This window comes from Anopheles gambiae, chromosome 3 (genome assembly GCF_943734735.2).
Source record: "Anopheles gambiae chromosome 3, idAnoGambNW_F1_1, whole genome shotgun sequence".
Taxonomy (NCBI): domain Eukaryota; kingdom Metazoa; phylum Arthropoda; class Insecta; order Diptera; family Culicidae; genus Anopheles; species Anopheles gambiae.
The window spans coordinates 68689289-68711108 of record NC_064602.1 but is presented as its reverse complement, the minus strand read 5'-3'; the positions used below and the strand labels follow the sequence as shown (position 1 = coordinate 68711108).

The following is a 21820-nucleotide window of genomic DNA, read 5'->3' as shown; positions in this document are numbered from 1 at the left end:
TTTAAACAAATTCTAATCCTTAACCGATTGTTGTACGACAGCAAAGGTACACTAAGCAATGATATACACTTCGAAAAATCAAATAAATATCCAAATTGCGGAATAAATAATACATCTCAATTTAAATTTAAGATATATGTGATACTGATTCTTTGAAATTGTTCATTTTGTTTAGGGGTACCTGCGAGTAGTCATTAATTCAGAATTGGGCTGGGAATGTTTTATTTTAATTTAAATTTATTTTATAAATGTAGTTCTTAGTATTAACGGTAAAACTTGTTCCTGTTATCCTATATATCTAGAGAGGAGAACTAACAGAGAGTTTGAACTTATGCAGTTGACCGACAGCATTTCAGCTCACAGCTTGTTCAGACTTCATTGATTAGCTTGTAGTAAAGCATTGTCCTTAATTATTAAAAATCTAAATATACGATACATTTAGAACTGCATGAATTTTCATAAAATTACTTTACAACAGCTACACTCCTTAGTTCCCAATAAATAGTCAGTCTTAAATCTCTCTGGCTGTTATACGCTAATCTTACCGAGCTCAACCTACTCGTTTGGTCGTTTTATCGCTGGACTTGGTCGTGCAAAATTTGACTCGAGAGGGCTTTATAGTCCATCGATTAATAAACACTAAACTAAACTAATAAAAAAGAAACTGTATTTATAATATTAATTTGAATAGTGTTTCCGCTACTGTTAATATCCTGGAAATGTACGATAATCCAATCAATTGCACATAAAAAAGGTGACAGAGAGAAGTAATTTGACTTTCGCTTAAAGTGCACATTGTAAAGTAAGCTGTTCGCAGTTGCTTTTGGGGTTATAAATGTTATTGCGACGTCGTTCCAGATGACTAATACTTAAACTATTTTTTTGAAGTGCATTATTTTACTACAGTTTTTGAAGGCTTTTTATTTCATTTTCAAATGTTTCATTTACCCATCCAATATGACTGTTTGATGAGCGAATAAAGTTGTTCATTTTCCGTTTCACCGGTTTCACAATCGATTATCGAATAAATTGAGAAACCCCTACCCCGACCCATTGCACGGCCGAAGCAGCGTAAGGTTGTGTTTATTTAATTCAACTTAGGTTTTTTTTGTTGCTCTCACTCCCTCACTAAATCACACCGTTGTAAAAAAAAAAGAAATTACATCACGGAACCGATGCTACTGGTGCGGCTCATCGCTAATGTGGCGCAAAATTCAACGCTGTGGAGCGAGCTACTAAAAGCGACCATCATCCTGGGGGCGCATTAACGCATCTACGCACGTAGAAAAAAAACGTTGCTTGTAAGCTTTGAGCGGCAAACAGAGGACGGAAGGGTACACACATTATGCGTTTCAAACAGTACAGCAACGTCAAACAGAGTCTTACCAGCGCAAACGATTTCCTGTGGTCTGAAATCAAGCCCAAATAGGGTGCGATATGCTAGGGGACCGTGGATGATTTACTTTCCCAACGCAAAAGCATCCTTGCAATCGGCACCGGTGCACCGGTTCGATGCACACCAGGGAGGGGTCGATTTCCAATTCCGATTGGCCACCACCTCCCCATCTACATCGATGGTCGTCACCAAAGGCAGCTGAAGTAGCATTATTATCGCCATCCTCATCATCATCATCATCATCATGGTCGTCGTCGGGGGCTGCTCATTACTATTATCGGCAGCCGACGATCGACCGGAGATATGGTTTCCCCCCGATCAGGCACGGCCACTTTTCCCGCTGCATCTGCGATGATGATTTGCGACCATTTATTACACACACACACACACACCATTCCTCTTTCCAACCAACAAGCCCCACAAGGGTCGTCGTTCGTTTGGTCCGTCGGGAGTCGGTCAGTCAGTCAGAAAATTGGCAAAGAGCAAAAACAAGAGAGAGAGAGAGAGAGGGAGAGAGAGAGAGAGAGAGAGAGAGAGAGAGAGAGAGAGAAAAGGCTGCACCAAAGTGTAAAACTAAACAAGCCGCTCATTGACACCGACCGTGCCAAGTGGTGTGCACAATTGTTTGCTACCTCCTCACTTCCTTCTTCTTGTGGACTGTGGACAATTTTCCAACCTTTCTCACTTTTCACTTGCTCTGTTTGCTCGCTTTTGTGCCTCATTTCGGGCGGGCTGGTAATTTTCTCCACCATGCAAAGCACCAAGATGAATGGGATCATATTTTCAACTGCCATGTTGCTTTTCATCGTGCGATTTTACCTTTTTAAGGTACTTTAGCTGTGTGTGTGGTAAAATGATATAGAAAACAGCTCGACAGGCGCCTCGTAAGCCTATTCCGATTGAACTTGGACTTGAAAGACAAATGAAGGCGGGTGAGGCCTGGAAAGTATCACCGACCACCGGTGCCACTTTCCATTTCTTTTCTTTCCTTCCGAGCCAACTGCCGAGCCAGCCCAGACAGTTGAAAAGGAAATCGGAGATCGATGGAATGGCACTTTGTTTCTTTCTTTCTGAGGTGGTGTTTGCTGCCGATGGTCGATTTTAATCTCAAGCTCTCGATCACGTCAAACACACGCGATCGTTAGCCTGATCACTGTATCGTGGTATCGCGATGTTCCTACTTGTTGGACCGTTGGTGGCCGTGAAGCGTGTACAAGCTCTCAATGGCCGTGATAAATTGAATTGTTTTGAGCTGTTGTCTTTTGATGATTGCGATAATATGTAGAGAGATTGGTTATAAATATAGTACAATAATGTTTTCATAACACATATTCTGGAAACTTTAAACGTAAAAAGGCTAAAACAAGAAATTTATGCAAAGACATGTTCTAGTCTGGTTGTTTGATTTACCTTAAAAAAATGATATTTTTTTAATAATCTATATAAACTCAAGCAATAGAAGATAGCAATAGATAATGATAATTTTACTAGTCGCTATTTTGGACCAAATTTACTACATTTTGAAAAAAGTTGATAGTACATAGGACATAGGACATCCTTTACTGAAAATGTAACCCAAATGACCCACTGATTGGGGCAATATTTATTTTCAGGAACAATAAAAAACACAATCCTTTTCAAAATGCAATAAAATAGAGGAACACATTTAATCAATTAGAGCTTCATTACACTCATAAGTAAACGTTACAAGTAATTTAAGCAAAGCATTTGCGAGTAATTTGGAAATATGATCCACATAGAATCGAACAGAAACAAGTCCGGTACAATAAATATTGAAAATGTCCAAAGAGACAATCACTTTTAAAATTTATCCAGTTCGTACTGTTTGAAGCTTTTATTTTTCCCATATATTGCTATCTGCAACCATTCAATGCATACAAATAATCTATTTTTGAGTTTAAATATCATTTTTTGATAAACGCATCTTCTTCAATCGATTTGTTTAAGTAATAGTTCAACTAATTCAAGTAATTAGTTCAACTATACAGCATTGATTAATCGTTACAATTTTATGCAAATCATAACTAGTTTGAGTGTTGAGTGTTGATCCATATACAAGTTTGCTGCAATCCTACGCTTTCCCAACTATACCATTCATCCTGCTCTACGTCAACAGATAAACGAGGCAATATAAACGTCACCAGTGCAGAGAACTGGTTCTGCACTCGGGTAAAATATCGTTTTTAAAGATCAAACGTTTTCACTTAACTTTGTAGCTGCACCAGCGTTTAAAGCACCTCTTGCAATATAAACAAGGCAATAAAGGCCCTCCACCAACAACGAGCTAGCACAAGCACGCGCACTGGGTTTGCACATCGGCGGCTCCATCTGCACCGGCATCTGTGTATAAGCACTTGTCGGCAAAAATCCACCTCCGCCGGCCACTTCCGAGCCGAGGGAGATTATGCAACTTCCTTTCCCCCCATCACCTCTCTGTCCTTCTTCCCCTTAACACCAAACCATCAGTAGAAGTAGTTTGTTTTAAAATAAACTCTCGTAGCTACAAATAATCGCTAACTACCACTGTAGAACCTTCAACTGTGTGTGTGTATGTTGTGCCTTTCCATTTCCATCGCTGCAACCCTGTACGATGTTAGTTTGTACAAGTAGCCAAACACACACACACACACATACTCACTCACACACCTGTCCCTTCGATGCACTTCTGGCGCTCACCTCACTTCGCTTCGTTTCACGCCTCGCCCCACTCTCCCAGGTACGCTCGCGGGCTTTCGGATGGTGACCGCGGTACCGGCGCTGGTGCTCGAGGACGAACCGCCCCTGCCAAGGACGGCCAAGGAGAGCAAGAACGGTAAGTACGGAAGCCCCGAAAAGAAGAGGAAAAAAAGCATCCCAAGGCCGAACTGGTGCATCCATCCTGACCGAGGGGCGCGCGTGTTTTTTTTACGAAACTTTTCGAAATCAAATCCTAGCGAGCAGTAGCCGGACCGGTTTCATTCGATTGCGATCGATCGGAATGTCGGTTCGGTTGCGCCTGGACGGATCCAACACCAGACGGTCGGAACCGATACCCGCGAGCGGGGAAGGGCCTACAGCCACATTTCCACCCTTGCACTCTTGCACACGCACACTCTTTGTATCACATTGTTTATTCCGGTTTTGGGGCGATCAGTTTTATTGTTTCTGTAACAAGCAGCATCACGGTTAACTTGGGCAAACACGATCATTATACTTTAATCTCTCAAGGCACTTTAAATTTCTCAACTCGCAGCAGCAAAAACAGGCCGGCTTGTGGTCGTCCTTACGCGGGCAAACGATTCGGATGATCGGCTTTTTACCCAACACTAGTAGAGTTAAAATGTCAAACAGGTTGCAAGGTGGCATGAATTGAATGGCTGTTGGCACTGAATTAATGTTCCTTGTTTCATTTCGAAGCAGATCTTCAAGTCCAATGCGGTTTAGTGAATTGTATTGCTTGGTTCGATTGCCTGTAAACTACAAACCAATGAAACTTTAAAACTTCAAACCTTTTTTGTTCATTGTGAGCCCTTTCGAGCAGCCGTAATGTGTGGCCGGTGTGTGGTTTTGTGTCCGTCGCGATCGATACAATCTGATTAATTTGAACCAGCTTTATCGTCGCTTTTTTTCTAACGAACAAGCGTTAATTCTACTGCTCTGAACCAACCAAACCATTGTGACACATTCAGGTCAAGTTCGACCGCCAAACTGACAGGCGTAATTACCTTTTACGGTCGCCTAATTTGCATCATAAAATACCATAATGGGTATAATCTTGTTTATTTCGGAGAGGGTATGGCTGCAACGAGTTAATCCGCTTGTGATATGAGGCCGTCAAATTGGCTGTATTAAATCAAATGAATTGATTATTAAGGACTAAACGAAGATGTGTTTTTGATATCGAATGTCGAACGTTAATATCTTTAATTTTCCATAAAATGTTCTCTCCATTGATTTTCTGAGTTTTCAGAATGTTTCCATTAAATCGTGATTTTAACGTCAATTGATATTGAAATACTACATTGAAATCAAAGGATAGATCTTGTTAATATATAGAATAGTTTCGTTTGTTTTTTTCCATTATTTTATTTTAAAATCAGTTTGTAAGTGTTTAAACTAATCATATGAATTTAAATTTCTCCATCCCCGCTTGCTATCCGACCATATGTGCAATATCATTTAATAAAAGACACTCAAACAATCAAAGAAAAGCGGTAGAAGGCTCTCCTACCTTCTAACCTTGCAATATCGTTCAGCTCGAAGGCGTTTCTATCAGTGTCAACAGTGTCTGGCACCAGATGGTACGAGAATCATGCTCCCAAGCCGCCCCGGAACTGCTGGCCGGACTACAATCAAACACAAGTTAAAAATGATTTCCGATTACCCGAGATAGGATAATGAAAATGATGCAACCTACCACCATCTTCCTGCCACTTGTGTCCGGGGATCGATATTCCAGTGGTCTGAGCAGGATACCGTTTGCGGCAACGGTTCAGATTCCGTAACACACAGAAACGCCACATGCTGATATTGGCGCACCCTGCAGTGCCTAGGCATCTTGTGACAATATTTCCAAGATCTATATCCGAAGCCAAACGCCCGAATTGCTATGGTCATGCTTGCATAATCATGGTTGCACTCGTGCACGGCATCGTGCGGAATCGGGAGGGGGAGGACCACCTCACCTTCGACATTTACATACGCCAACGGCAGGCAACTGGACCGTGTCGAGAGATGAAATACCGCAAACCTACACTCGAACCGACGACAAAAGGCTCTTCGATCGATCGAGGCTGGGATGAGTGCCTGGACGGCAGATGCACTCGGTTCATCAATGTTCACCAGCTTGCATCCGTTTCCAGCATGAGTCTCGCTCTCTCTCTCTGTGCGTGTGTAAAATTCTACAATCTAACTTAATGAAATCATGATCGAAACGGAAGGAAAAACATTTTAAATAAAGCCCAACCCACTCACTTGTCGGCTACCGTCCATCACACTATGGGACCGTTTCTCTTATCAGCGATAATATCTGATGGCCTCTTTTGTTCTGAAACCTTCCCAGGCGAGCCTTCTAGATGATGGTGCCCGTTTTCCCAATTGCATGTATTGAACAACAGGAGAATGTTTCACAGGCTGCAGCGCTGGCCCATGTAAAATCGTTCTAGGCACGAAACGGCCAGTGAAACATGATATTGTTTTGTAGCCATTTTTGATGTTGCTAATCCTACACCATTCGCTGGACGTCAGGCCCACGTTCCAGACCCGCAGATGTAATTATCATGCCCGCACGGTCTAAATTTAGATCCCCTTTATTTAATTACACATCAATCCCGATGAAAGCGAGACATATATGGCGGACGGGAAAAAGTTGCAGCTAAAGCGTAAGCTTTAAACACACTCCACCGTTTGGCTAATTCTAGACCCACCGACGCGTAGGCTTTTGAGGCAACACACTTTGACATCATCGACCTTTTGCAGGCAATTTGTAAAACCCCGAGCACTCACACACATGCAACTGAGCTTCATCTAAGACTAGCCAACCAGCCAGAAGGAAAAAAATAAACGTGATCAAGAGCTTAGAAAATGAAGGAAAACTAATAAGCCGGCTAAACCGGCACCAGCCCACGTGGTGGCATTTTGCAGTTCGCGAGGCCCCCGCCGCTTCCCATTTGCCAATTAAAACGAGCACACCAAACCTGCCGCCCGTGCCTTTGCTTTGGTAGTAGCGCTGTTGACCTTCGAATAATTTCCACCGACACACACACACACACTCACGCTTTGTTTTGCATGGCGCTCATTCCCGGACATCCCACGGTCGGTTGGGATTTGCTTGCTTAGATGTCGAGCCATTGCGGGCCATTTAACGTCTTAATTACTTTGCCACCAACCTGGTGGAGGTTTGAGTTGATTGATTACGTGTGGGAGAATGCGAGAGAGAGAGAGAGAGAGAGAAAGAGAGAGAGAGAGAGAGAGAGAGAGACAAAAGGAATGGAGTTTGAAAATAAGCAGACACAACGGAAGACAAATTTGGAGGTACGGCTGATTTGCATGATGAAGAGCGTCGAGCGTCGAAATCTCTTGAGGAATTTGTCACGCGATCAGGTTTGGCACCGGCACCGACGTCTGTCTTCCGGACTGCTGAGTGCAGACTGCGTGCCAAATATCAACCTGGAATGTGTTGTGACAACCTTCGGTAAAGTATGTTGGCCTCGATTTTGATTTGCGAGGGAGTCTTCAAGCGTAGGCATAGCTCCAACGCCAAGTACACACATCCGGTCGTACGATCAAGTAAACTCGAGCGATCGATTGTGTTTGAAGAAATAGTGGTTAACAACTCATAAACTCATAACTTCCGCTATCTCGTAAAATATATTTGAAAGGTGAAAACAAAAGCACGATAACTTTCAGCACGGGTGCCTTCGACCGATGTATCTGAACGTGTATGACTCGGGGGGAAGAATATTCCTGTATACAATTACACAACACAACACTACAACAGTGTTGCTTATTTGCTGTTGCTACATCGTTACAACCAAACACACCCATAACACCCGTTAGCACCCTTTTTTCCCGGTGCCAAAGCGGTGATGATGATGATGATGTCGGAGCAGCCCCGGCAAAAGAGGAAATGATCGCTCGAAAGGTTCGCGCGCGGTTTACACCGTGCAAGCATGCAGGCATGCATGAAAATGAAAGTAATAACAGCTATTTTGTAATACGCGTTACTTTCGATTTCCCCGAACGGGAGGCGAAATTTTCTGTCTGTGTCGGTCTTTTTCGGTGTGTGGATGTGTGTGTATGTGTTAGTGTGTACGTAACGTTAAAGCACCTCGAGTGCTCTAACGATCGAAAGATCTTAGATTCCCGCACCGGTGGCACGTAAGGGCCCAGACTTTACTTTCTCCCCGAAAAGTTGCAGAACTTGGTGGTGCTGGTGCTTATGCAACGTGTCGGTGTAGGGGGCGGCATCGGGAATTGTCGGGAATAGATTGGGATAATGTATGGTTTTATGAATGTATGGACGTCAGGGGTGGAAAGTTTTGCCGCGCAGCGAAGAACGTCGTCGCAAGCGCTTTCTCACGAGGAGTGGCAGTAATTGTGGGGTAGTAGGTTTGCTGGTTTGTAGGTGTGAGCAGTTTCTCCTCGCCGGATTCTCACGGATTGGTGTGTAAAAATTGATTGCATTCTTTAAGTGTGGAAAAAATGGCGGAAATTACACGGTTTCTTCGATGCAATAACTAAAAGAGAAATGGCACATCCTAGTCACGGCACCAACAGGTTATTAAAATTTTAAATGATCGGGTCATTAAAATCAACTGTTTATTCACTGTAGGAATCACTTTTTGTACATCAATTCAATTTTTGTTTACATCCAATGCTGAAACTCTTTGATTATTATGCGATTTTAACAACTAAATGTAACAAAGAAAGAAGGCATCAAACACACGGCATTAGTAAATTAATGGCTTTATTGCAATGCACTAACACTCGAATCTAAACAATATCGCCTAAATAAATTTTGGGTTTGTTTTATGGAGGAAAACTGAATGAATAACTCTAATTGTAGGCTAAAAACTGTAATAAATAGAACAATCAACCAGGTTACGGCATCAATTAAACATTTAAATTCAATACTTCATGTGGGCAAATTAACGTTTCAAACGGTATTAAATCACTATAAAATTGTTTGAGTTTGTTTAATGCTGAAAAAACTGTATCAAAACTGCATGAGTAATTACGGTCAAATGTAATCCTGGTCACGGCACCAGCGAAGTATTTAAATCTGTGATTACCAAGTAATAAAAGGACTGGTATATACATATTAAAACATTTAGCTGGGCTGGATTTTCGAGCAGTAAGAAGCTTTAAATGTTCTTAACATATAAATTGCAGCATAATCGCCCCACTTAATATTATCATAAATGATAAATATGTCATTGTATTTTTATTACGAATCAAACTAAAAACCATCGATCTGGTTGCTGTGGTATTTTTAACGAATGAGTTGTATTTATATGCATTTACATGTTAAACGTTACCCAAGCTCTTTAAAACAAACGAAATGAAAGTGAAATCCCGTTGCTCCATACACAAAAAAACAACTCTTTAAATCAAACGAATCGAAGCTCTTCTGCTTTTGATATGCAAATAACCAATCAAAACGTGTTTAAAAACACACACCCTCCCCGTTTAATACAGTCATCAAGGTGAGGCGAGCGATTTATGTTTTTAATAATTGGTTAAACGAAACACTTCAAAACGAGGCCCCGATTGATACTACCTTTTTATTAAAATATCCCAATCCAAACAGCGTTCCCTCGGGTGGACGGAAAACGGACGGCCCGAGCCCCGTCTGTTGCGAAAAAGACCATCATTTAACACATCTCGCCTCGGGGGTGAAAGTAAAACGATTATTTGCTTTGCGTCTGTGCTCGGTTTGGAGAGGAGAAGAAGCAAATACAAAAAAACGCTAGAGACCAGTTTTTCCCATTTTCTTCGCTACCATTCAATACACAAACACTGCGGACTGTGGCGGGTATTCGTTTTGTTCAATTGTTGCTAAATATGACGGCTAAACAAACATGCAAACAGCTCGGCCTCGGAGCCGGGAGGGAGGTCTGTGACAAACATAATCGTGTATCGAGTGTCCATTATTAAGCCTGAATGCCCTTTGGCGTTGCACCTGTGCATACACACGGCCACACGCTGCCCAGGGGTGGCATTCCGATGGCGTCACGCTTTCAGTGCTAACAACAACAACAATATGGAGGGTTGTAGGAAAATAAACGTCAAACGACGAAATATTATTTTCCACCCGATTGCACCGCGCGAACAACCGGCGCTTCCGCTCTGGGAATGCACTCGGATGCAACATGCTGCACCTTCGATACGCTAATCAGCATAATCCTATCGATGGTAAACTAGTTTTTGTTATTTTTCCTCACCTACCCGGGTGTGTACGTGTGTGTACCCCTTCCGTCTCTCTCCAAGGGACGCTTTCTAATCACTGACTAATCAACAACACAGGCGCACAGGTGGTTTCGGTACAGATTGCACAACACAACTCTATTCGGCAGCAGTCAGGCAGGAAAGTGGCTTTACCGAGAGAAACCGTGGCTTTCCACCGGGCGATGAGACCGAAGAAAAATGGTGTAAACCCCCCCAGTACCGAAAGGCATGCCAATCTTTTAATAATTGACCGCATCACTGATCAATCTGCATAGTCTCAAATCAAGCAATGATTAGGCCTTTCACCAGCTAGATGCCGACGATGGGAGAAGATACAGAGTAGGCTCTACACACCACAGCAATTCCGAAGGTGGGCTCCTAATTGGACTCTAACGTTCGTGTGTATGAGTGTGTGTGTGTGTGTGTGTGTGTGTGTGGCTGTGTTTATATTCATGCCCACTTCATGGCACTGTTGATGTCGTTCAGCTAGTTTCCTGAACCGGTTGCGTTTGCATTCGATCTGCTTCGAAATATAATTGCAGTCCCCTTTTCCTCGCCCCGTCTGCTGCACAGGCCTGGTCACCAACACAAACACACGCACACGGCACATGCTAACAATTGCAACCATTGCATGCACAATGCTACGCATGAGTGCGTTTGCTCACAGCTTCATTTAAATGGGTTGATGTTTGAGCGAGTTTTTGAACCTCATTGCTCATATTTTTGTCATGTCGCAGAAAATTAACAAAACATATTCAAAAATATATCTCTCAAAACTTAACAGAAAGTGGTCAGCTTTACAGAGGATTTAATTTCATTTCATTGCTTTAGGGTATTTAAATTGGTGTTAATGGTGGTTTTAAATGCCATTAATATGTATAAAATGTTGAATAATAGATGGTATGCAGCGCTCAAGTTCTATAATGATTTATTAGTTACAATTTTTTTTAATCATCATAGAAATTAGTCGTTTTATGGAGCTGGATTTACTATTAAAAATGCAAAACAATTTTACAGTGGTTGCTAAAAAAATTCCAATTTTTCACGATGTGATTCAAATTTTGCCACTAAAGCATCTATTATGCTTATAGATGCTTTTTCATGTTTGGCTGTATTAGAGTTCGTTTAGTCGATTATTGGTGCCTTAGGCATAAAAATAAGGCTATGTTTGGTGCCTGAGTGATAAAAACTAAGACACGCTGTCAGAAATTTAACAATTGGGGTAGCCTTAGGCGACAACTAATAAATTAAGAACAAATTAACTACTATCCAATCAACCATGTTACACGGCGGTTCAGGGAACTTAAAACAAAATAATGTATAAGAAAATGTTCAAACATGTCAAGAATTGAATATATCTTACTCATTCAAACATAAAATATATCCTTTTTATATCCTCAATTCTTTCTGTTCTGTTAAAAAAGGTACAATATTTAGAAGATAAAATGACTACTAGTTGTGTTATATATTTCATGTTTATCACTGAACCCTCTGAAAAAAGACACAAATATCTCGCTCATCCGGCAAAATTGGAATGGTTTGTTTAAAATAAAAGAGGTTTATTGGTAAAAATCGATTACGCAATCAAACCAAAATGCAACGAAAATGTTTTAACAAAATAAGATAACTAGTGGATTTTGTGACAATAATGTGTGATTATTTATTTATTTATTTATTTAATTTATTTAATTTATTTTACTTATTTATTAAATTATCCGACATGAAGGCTAAAAAGGAAAAATTAAAACTTATGAATAGCATGAATGATGATCTAAACTAAACTAAGTCTAAGCTTTCGTCTGAAACGCCTGAGAGGGCTTTTCAATGACTAGGTAAACTGTGCCTAATTTAATATATATTATCGATTTTTATTGTTGTTTCCAACTGTTTTATGTTGAGTATCAAGATTGGGCAGAAACTTATATTTTTTTCATTTTAACATACAGTCGTTGCCGTTAAATTTTGACTGTAACTCACCTATTTTTGGCTCGAAGGCATCAATTTTTGACAGTGCGCATAAATTTTGGTTTCTAAGGCATTAATTTTTATCTGTGATTCAGTCACTTTACCTACAAAATTTAACGTAATTACTGACACTGCGTTTCCCGAAATTAATAAAATTTAGTCAAGTTGTGAATAATTTCAATTGATATTATTTAACATGTAACAATTGCTATCCTTTTTTTTATAAATTTTGATGGAGTGAAAAAAGTTTTCATGTATTTAAAGGTGTATACAATGATTTTCGAATTTCTAAAAAAAATCTCAAATAACAATCATATTACACGGTTTTTGTATTGTTTCTTCTTCTTCTTCTTCTTTTTCTTTTCGCTCAACAACCGTTGTCGGTCAAGGCCTGCCTGTACCACTTGCGGGCCTGACTTTCAGTGTCTTTTTGATTTCCAAGATTGTAGCAAGATTGTCAGTCCTACGTATGGCGGCACAGTCTATTTGGGGCTTGAACCGATGACTTGCATGTTGTTAAGTCGTACTAGCTGACGACTGTACCATGAGACCGGTTTATGTATTGTTTATGTGATTTAAAATTAAAATTGTTAAAAATCTGCTCAAATACCTAGTAAAATTATTATGATTCCTACAAGAGTAAAACATTTATGACTTACAGACAAAAATAGGTGCGTTGATTCTAAATCAAAATTTTATGTGCACTGTCAAAAATTGGTGGCTTAGAGGCAAAAATTGATGCGCATTGTAAAAAATGTATGTCTTAAAGTCAAAGTTAGGTGGCAACGACTGTATTATTTTAAAAAAAAATTAGATTTTTTTGTGGTGTTAGTTGAATAATTCTATTTTTTATCACTGAAAAATTCAATTTCAAAAAAATTACAATTTGGAGCGTGGGTGTGCCACTATTTTTCAGAGGCGCGGTCTGTCAAAACTTGTTGTAGCGTGCAGCGGTATGGTGCGCAGATTGCGCTATTGTGCGCAGATTCCGCCCCGAAAAAGCTGGCCAGTAGCTAAGATATTGCGGTACAGTTCATAGCCAAAACGGGCACATTTGAAGCTTAAGGCAGATGGGAACACATACACTAGTGCTAGGTAGAAATGTCCAATTATCCAGTCTTGTCCCATGCGAGCGGCACTCTTGTCTCGTAGCCCAAAAAAAAAATCACGCTTCAAAAACAGTTGTTTGCACTTTTATCCACTGAAACTCAGAAACAAGTGAGCAAATAGGTGTAAGATGGCTATTTGATTTATATTGCCTTTTGATGAACAGGTTTTAGTGAGTTATAAAATGTAATGCTTAAGGTGGCACACTTGCCCCACATTTCACTACAGCAAGGTATCCTCAAACATTCATGGATGTTTTGCAGAACAATTTCAACGCAAGCGGACCATGTTTGGCGCGCGAGCACTAATGCACATTTACCATCCTCATGCTAATCACTGGCTTTTTTCCCCTCCGATTGCTTTCCGTACATTAACTACGGCTGCACTTTCTTGCTCGCTGTCAGCAGCGAGATGCATTCACCACCCACCTTCACTGCTCCACCTGCTCCTCCCACACCACACGATTGCATTTCAATAATTTCACTTTTCTCCCGCGCGTCTAACAACGGCCGAGGGACGCCGAGACCGAACCGATCGCACACACCAAGCAGCGCCCAGTGCATTAGATGCATCGACCATGCACCAGTGCACCTGTGTGTTCGATCCGGTGCACTTGCACCACACCGACAGCTTACAACATATTCAGACACAGCGATGGGAAGGGGTGGCGAGTGGCAACAGAAAAGGGAAAACGGACGGTGGTGGTGGTTGTGGTCGACTTTGGAGGCCGATTTCCATATCGATGTGGCCCGGCTCGCTGTACGCAGAACTTGATTAACATTCCAAAACCACAACATTACGGCAAAAATGCCACCCCACTCCGTCCACCGGGGTTTTTGGTGCGGACATGGCCCGATGGTCAGTCCGGTTTTTCTTTCGCCCTGGACCGTTCCGTTAAGCGGAACTTTCGCATCGGTTTCGGAGTGTGTTGGTGTGTCTGTGTGTGTCTGTGCAAGCACGCGGTGCAATTCGATCCGTTTCGGTCCGGCCCAGAGTGGTGTCTGCCGGGCAGTCTGTGGCCGCACACCGTTCGATTAAGATTTCCGCGGGCCCGCGTACGCGTTTCGGTGTGCGTTTGTGCTTTGTTTTGTTTTCTTTCCCCGTTTGATTGCCATTTGCCAAAGCGTGAATGAATCGTGCTGCACAGCTGAACAGGGGAAGAAGCACAAAAGATTGGCGCGACTAATGGTAATCGGCGCGCAAGTGACCATCGCGCGCGCAAAGTGTTTCCGCGAGAAGAAGAGCCCGAGTGGACCGTCGCGAAAGTGTTCATTTCCCTTTGTTGCGTGGTGTGATTGTGTATCGCTGGGTGATTTGATAGTGTGTGCCGAAACAAATCCGATTAACTCAACGCGTGGTAGCTGCGCCAGTGCTAGTGCTACAGTTGGTAGTGTCAATGCTCCAATATCCTCCGGGTATGGTCACCGAAATTGGGTGCCGAAGCTCGGTGGCGTCACCAGCTCGGTAAGATGTTCCCAGTACCGCTGCTGCCAGTCGAAAAGGTTCGTCTGCTTAAGAGAGCATACTATTAGACTACTACCGCAGGGGTCAGTCCCGAAGGTCTCGCACACGCAAACATTCCAAAAGTATCATCGCAACTTCTGATGAGCTTTTCCTGCAGCACTCGAGCATCGAAACCAATTATCACCCCAAATAGCCGGATCCAATTAGTGTCCACGCGCGCGACCGCACACTCACACACACACACTGTACGCCATCTATTCCAGTACCACTGACGTCGAGCGCCGAGGTCAAGTTTGCACCCCAAATCACCCAAATGCCATCCCCAGCGGCACGCGGCTTAACGTTTGCCTTCAACTTTTTCCAGAACGCGGGTCGCGTGTGCGTGCCGCGCATGTGACCCGGGATAAAGATGCAGTGCGGCGCGGATCTAACGCACGGTGCTGGGGTGTCCCCCACACCAAACAAATGGAGCCGAATCGATGAACGTGCCCATCCATAATGGCACGTACGCGTCTGTGGCCTCGGTGACAAAACTGACTGTCTGGAAAAAACGAAAAACAGAAAAAAAAGTTTGGTCTAGGGAGGAGATAGTAACTTTTCGGATAAGTGACAGTATATGGTCTCTCCCGTGAGCATTACATTTGGCCTAAGGGGGTGATGAACAAAGGGTTTGAAGGAAGAAGGAAAAAGAATGTAAACATTACATACACGAGTGTTTTCGGACGGTGATAAGTGCGGGAGAATGTCGGGCAAGAATTTGAGGCCTTTTTTGGTGTTTTTTGCCAAAAAGTTTTTGTTTAGTATACAAATATTTGTTGTTTGTGGGACCACAGTCATACAATGAACATCCATTCGTTGGAATGAATTTGTGCACGATTATTGTCTGATGGTTTAGGAAAGATGCTTTTAATATCGTTTGGCTAAAATTCTATTGTTTAACAAACAAAAATAGCATATTTGGGGTTTTTGATGGGGCCGTCCATAAACTACGTCACGGAGACCAATTATACGCCATACGTAAAAATAATGATAAAATTTTACGATACTTCCTGCATTTCGCATTGCAGTTTGTTTTGACAAACGAATCCATTTCAGATCAATTACTGTCAAATTGTCTCAAGACAACGAAAGAAGTCTCTAACAAGCTTATACAATATCGATTTTGTTTCCATTCGTATATAGCGGTTTTGTTTGACGCTTTTCCGTTTGAATCAGATAATCGACACTCATCATCGACATCGACATCAGACAGTACAAGTGACAGTTTTCCCCCTGTTTAACACTGCTGCACCCTGGGCTCTTGATGCGTAGTACAGTAGCCAAGTCATATGACCTAACGACATCATGGGTTCAAATGTGAAATGGCTCGCATCTTTCAGCGAACAATACCCAACTCCAATTGTTATACTAAATAAGAAGAATGATGTGAATATGAATATGAAGATGAAAACGAAGAATAGTCAAGAATAAGAAGAGTTTGTGCTTAAAGTTTAATGTCGCTAAAAAGATGAAAACAACAAAATTTTCTCCATGAAATCTCTTAAATAAATATTACAGGGTTTACCAGCATTATAAACAACCCAAATAGCCAGAATTGCTTAAGCAGCTCATTTTGGCACGCTAAAGATCGCTGCTCTAATTCGCCTTTTGCAGTAGATAAACAGCATCAAAGTTCGATGTGGGTCTTTCAAACAGCGCCTAAGCAGCTTCCTTATGCCACGATGCCAGGGATTATTTTTCTTTGTGTTTTATTTTCAAGCAAGCGTCATCGATGAAATAAACAACAAGATTTGTTTCGTTTAAACACATATGTATATTTTTTAATCCTTTGTATTGATGAATTACACAAAATTTTACACAATTTACTGATAATTCACAATCACTTCACTCAATATTCATTCTTCAATTAACGAATCTAACTTGTGCAGCAGCAATGAGATTATTGCCGGGGTCCGTCTTTGACACTTTGACAAGAGCCACCTTGCACCGATGTCATGCATTAAAAAGCTATGAAGTTCCACCAAGTTCAGTACCCTTTCTTAACAAGCCTTCAAGTTCCATCATGAACCCTACACATAGTGCTAATCAGCCGCAAAGTTCCAAAGAGTACCATGTGCCTGTTAAAAAGCTCCATAGTTCCGCAAAGTACCGTCTATCTCTTAATCAGCCACAAAGTACGACATCGGAACGATTTTTCGTTAAACAGCCCTAATTCAGCTATAAAGTACGAGCTGGCTATTTGGGAACTGTCCACGTGTTTATAACAATAGTCGTTTTGAATAGACACCGCTGTCTACCACTTGCTCACACGTCAAATGGTGTAAGCTACTCTGTCCAATTCAATAACACAATTTTCGCCTTCGATAAGCAACTGTCAGATTCACCCATGATTTGACTACTTCTTCTTTGGCACAACAACCCCTGTCGGTCAAGGCCTGCTGCCTGTACCCACACTAGTGAAGTGAGCTTGGCTTTCAGTGACTTATTGTTACCATAGCAGGGGAGTCAGTCCTAAGGATGGGGGCACGGTCTATTCGGGACTTGAACCCATGCCGGGCATATAGTTAAGTCGTACGAGTTGACGACTGTACCACCAAACCGGCCCATTAATCTGACTAAAAAAGATTGATATTCGACATACGCGAAAATTCTAGTAACGCAAATGTCTCCGGAACGCATTATTCGCTTAACTCGGGGAAAACTGTAGTAGTAGTAATACTAGCAGTTGTTGTTGTAGTTATTGTAGTTGAAGAAATAAAATATAAAAAGGCTGTGCATTGATATTGAAAAGGATTCCATAATTTACTTTGTCTCTATCAAACAACAAAGGCCTCACAAAGTTCTGCAACTTATACAGTCACATGTATAATTCAAACCATTCTGAAGATTAGGGAAGCAATTAAACCAAAGCTGACATTCGCTGTAACATGTTGGCATATCTTTTACAAAACTTTTACCAATCTTATTTGGCATTGTGTAGCCAAACGCCCGAAAACTTTCATGATTTAACAATATGAATATGAATATATGAATATATGAATTCAATATGAAGCTCGGTTACGTGATTTATGGATAACCCCTAGTTTGTTCGTTGTTTGAGTTATTCTATGAATTTAGTATGTACACTATGATGTTGACTTGATGTAATTCCTAAAGCTGGACAACGTATGTTAGATCTGAACCTTAACGTGTGCTGCACTATTCCTCAAACCTGAACCCTACTTAGCTTATATTCCCTGTTTGTGATTACCAAGAGCTGATCATGCTAATGCGATAACACAACATTTATTCGCCGAAAAAGTCCCTCAGTACACACGTGAACCGCACACCGCCTCTAATGGCGCAGTGTGAACGAACAAAACGTAAACATTAATACCCCCGAAGCTACCTCACACGTGTAGCATCAACATTACGCCCAAAGGCAAAATTACTGATACACCATCGGACCGCCACACGAAGTGCTAATTACATTAGAGGGCCCCAAACATTTGCAACATTATTTGTAGCATCCAGGGCTCTCCAATGATGCCGTCCTTTCGTTCCCCCCCCCCCCTCCCCCCAGCCCCTGCAGCCATCAAAACAACAAACGCGCTTTCTGCAGAATGTGCATCGCCTATAGCGTGGTGCACATTTTTCTTTGGTAGCAAGAGCAAGAAACAAAAGCGCATCATCATGTACCCCATGCAGCCTAGCCCCACAAAACGGTGGAATGCATTGGAGAAGATGCATACCATACCAGTGCTGTGCAATTAATGACCCACTCGATGTTCCCTCCTTTCGGTGTGCTTTGCTTCCTCCGTGCCAGTGGGCTCGTGCCCGCACCGGGTGGAAATTATTATTTCGCCCCAGCAGCATCGCTTTCAAACGTGCACTTACGTGCACCTCTGTCCATTCCCTCGGGATCTGCCTACCCTGGCCTTTTCCGTCCCCCAATCCTTCTCTAATCTTCGCGCGCGCGCGCGTGTACAGACACATTGCAGTAGCACACGTTGCAAAAGGACGGAAGCCAGCACACTGGCACTACTGGCGGCGACGGCTACACTTGAGCATCAAACATTCCGGAAAACACATCAATTAGCCGCATCAAAAGAAAGCATCCGGCTCGACTGGCAACCAATCTAGCGTTTAACGCACCCGCGGGAAGCACACACACACACACAGCGATGCAAAGATGCTTGGGGCACAAGCGGGGGAAAGGCATGCTCGCGGAGCACACAATTCCCCGTCTAATTGCAACAGATCGGTGATGGTTTGGCGCCGGGTCTTCCCTCTCCAGTCGTGCTGGTCGATCGACAATAATGGCCATTTGTATGTAGCCGAAACAATTCGCTTTCTAATTATCAATTAAACTACTCCCGTTGCCTGTTGTCGAATGGGCAAACGGGCGAGACCTTGAACAGCACGCCGTGTTTATGATGTGTTGCTGTTGCTGATGGGAGTTGTCCTAACAGTGCTCACTCGTTGTGGGGTGGACGCCATCTAGTGGACGGTAGCATTTAAAGCACTTCCAAAACATGGTTTAGGCCCACACACAACCACTACGTAGTCAGTGCTGAAGTCAGCCGGGAAGGTGCGTAACAAAACACTCATCCACAGCTCCAGTGTTAAAGCGCATCGGTTCACGAACCATTAGACCTTTGCGCTTTAGCCGGTACGGTGGGCAGAAAAAACCCTCTTAGGGAATGTCTGCTACAATCCACACTACCATGAGCATAATTCGGTGCAGTTGTAGTAGACCCCTCTCCAAAGAGCTCCCTAGCGTGGCTGCTGAGTTGGACGAAAGGTTGGACGCTCGTCCCCGAACGAAGTTTTGTTAGTGAAAGCTAATGAACCGGACCGAATTTTTACTCCACCCCGTTTTTTAAGGGGGTAGAGGTAGAAAACTAAAACCAAACCAGAGTTCGATTGAATGTTACACAAAAGGGCAGAACAATAACAACACTCTGGACTCGTCTCACCCAAAATGTGCACTCGTTGGCGGTCCAAAATTCCCTCCCACTCGAATTCCCCATCTGCCAAACCGGTGCATTTCGGGCGCAGACATCGGACGCCGGACCGGAAAAGGTTAGATCCGGTTCGGCCGTTGTTTCTAACCAGGGCTACCGTTCTACAAAAACGCTGTACCTCTCTCGCTCTCTGTCGATCACTCTCCGAAATGCTGGTGTTGACGGTGGCTCGTTTCGTCAGCAGTTTCCGGTTTTTAACCTCTGTTCACAGACACATTTTCGAGGCGGGAGACGGCTGCCATTTGGAGTGGTTTTTTGCTCCAAAGAGATGATGGTGAAGCGGGAAGGGGACGCTGATGATGTACAATTCGATTCGGTACGGTGGACACCAAAAGTATAACGCGAAACTTCGCTTGATGGCACACAACCGATAGAGCGACTGGTCGATGGGTCTTTTTTCCAAACAACCAGCACATTCCATCGGTATTTCGATCGGACGTAAACGCGTGACGCGTTGTAATAACACATTGGGTACGAACCAACCCTCCCCAAAAAAAACAAGAACTCATACGCAAAGAATGCAAAACGTGCTGACTTTCCCGAGGCGGTCCGGGGGTGTGTTGTGTTTTCCGTAGCCGCACATCCGCTGTACGTTGATTCGGTGAGCTAGAAAAAAAAGCGTTGATGGTGAGTTGCAATCGTTTCACCACCCTCAGGGGGGGGGCACCACTGAAGCCGAGCAAAAAGGGTGGCTTTCCCTTTTTGTATGGGTGGAAATGCATTTTGATGGCCCTTTTCTGCTGCGATTGAGAATGCTTTTGTTCTTGCCTGGGCTGTATGCCTGTATGTGGTATTGAGTTTCTACGTCCTTTACATACCGTGAAAGTAAAAGGGCAACCCTGTTACAGGAAGTGGTAAGAGATTTTGCAATAAAGTTGTGATTTAATTGAAGCTTTCAAGGTTTGCTAGTACCCACCTAGTAGAATAAGTGTTGCGTTCAGTGGTGCTTTCGATTCTTCACGCTCGAAGCTTTACCACGGAAGTTGGAACATCTTTAAGGTTAAGCAAATAATGCCCTGGGGTTTTTTATGTATATTTTTTTTTTGTTATTCTGCGTTTTAGACTTTATGTTCTACAATAATACGGTTCAATCACATCACAAAGTGCAATTTCAGTCCTTAAAGGCCGACCGTTAGTCAATATCGTTACATTGAAGTCTAAGCGCTGATAGTTATACGAATAGAAACGCCTTTAAATTTGTGATGAAGTGATTAGAATGGTTTTGGCAAGGAGCCACATGAACGAAAACGAGTGAAATTTACATTAAGGCAGGGGTACATTGTCCATACTCGTTAGTGTAATTTTGATTTTCACTAGCGCATCTATCGGCGGCTTACCGAAGCATTTTGCCAAACAATTTGAAGTTGCTTCAGAAAATAGGTTATTTTTCCATGTCTTTTACTTAAACTAGACTGGAAAAGCTGTGTATATGATAATCAAATATGTTGTGCAAGTATTTCAACAATTTTTTCATAAAAAACGGTGAAGAAAATACTTGAATTTGAGATACGGCAAGGCCATTCCTTCGATGACCAAAAAAAGCTAAACCTGGCTAAAAAAAACCAGCCGCCGCCAAATGCGCTAGTGAAAATTGGAATTACATTAGCGAGTATGGACAATGTACCCCGGCTTTTTAAATTGATTTTGAACGCTTCGTGTAGTTCCACCTGCACAGCGTAGCTCAAAGTAGCTCCACATGTTCAGTGTAGTTCCAACTACTCAATCTTAAATGTAAGTTAATTTAGCTCCACAAACCTCATTTAATTTAGTTCAATATTGCTCAAAGCAACTCCACACACTCAAAGTAGATCCTCTAAAGCAGCGATCCGCAAACTTTTGAGGTAAAGGGCCAAAATTTGTAAATGATCAAGAGCCGCGGGCCAGTCAATTTAGCACACAAATTATTACAATATAAATGATTTCAAACCAAATA

At 42.4% G+C, this 21820-nt stretch overlaps 1 protein-coding gene and 1 long non-coding RNA gene across 4 annotated transcripts in view; one reads left to right on the top strand and one right to left on the bottom strand.

The window, feature by feature from the left end:
* The window catches only part of LOC5667987 (serine-rich adhesin for platelets), a 64076-nt gene that overhangs the window by 28947 nt on the left and 13309 nt on the right, over positions 1-21820 (top strand). Inside the window, exon 3 of one of the 3 annotated variants that reach the window (XM_061655703.1) lies at positions 4134-4229. The exons of 1 other annotated variant lie outside the window; for it this stretch is intronic. In XM_061655703.1, the coding sequence (XP_061511687.1) occupies positions 4134-4229 (96 nt within the window). Of the gene's footprint in view, positions 1-4133; positions 4230-14093; positions 14920-21820 lie in introns of those variants that run through there. One more of the 3 variants, XM_061655706.1, reaches the window with a different exon arrangement.
* Positions 1-21820, bottom strand: part of LOC133392981 (uncharacterized) — a 130598-nt gene that overhangs the window by 98260 nt on the left and 10518 nt on the right. The gene's annotated exons all lie outside the window — the stretch shown is intronic.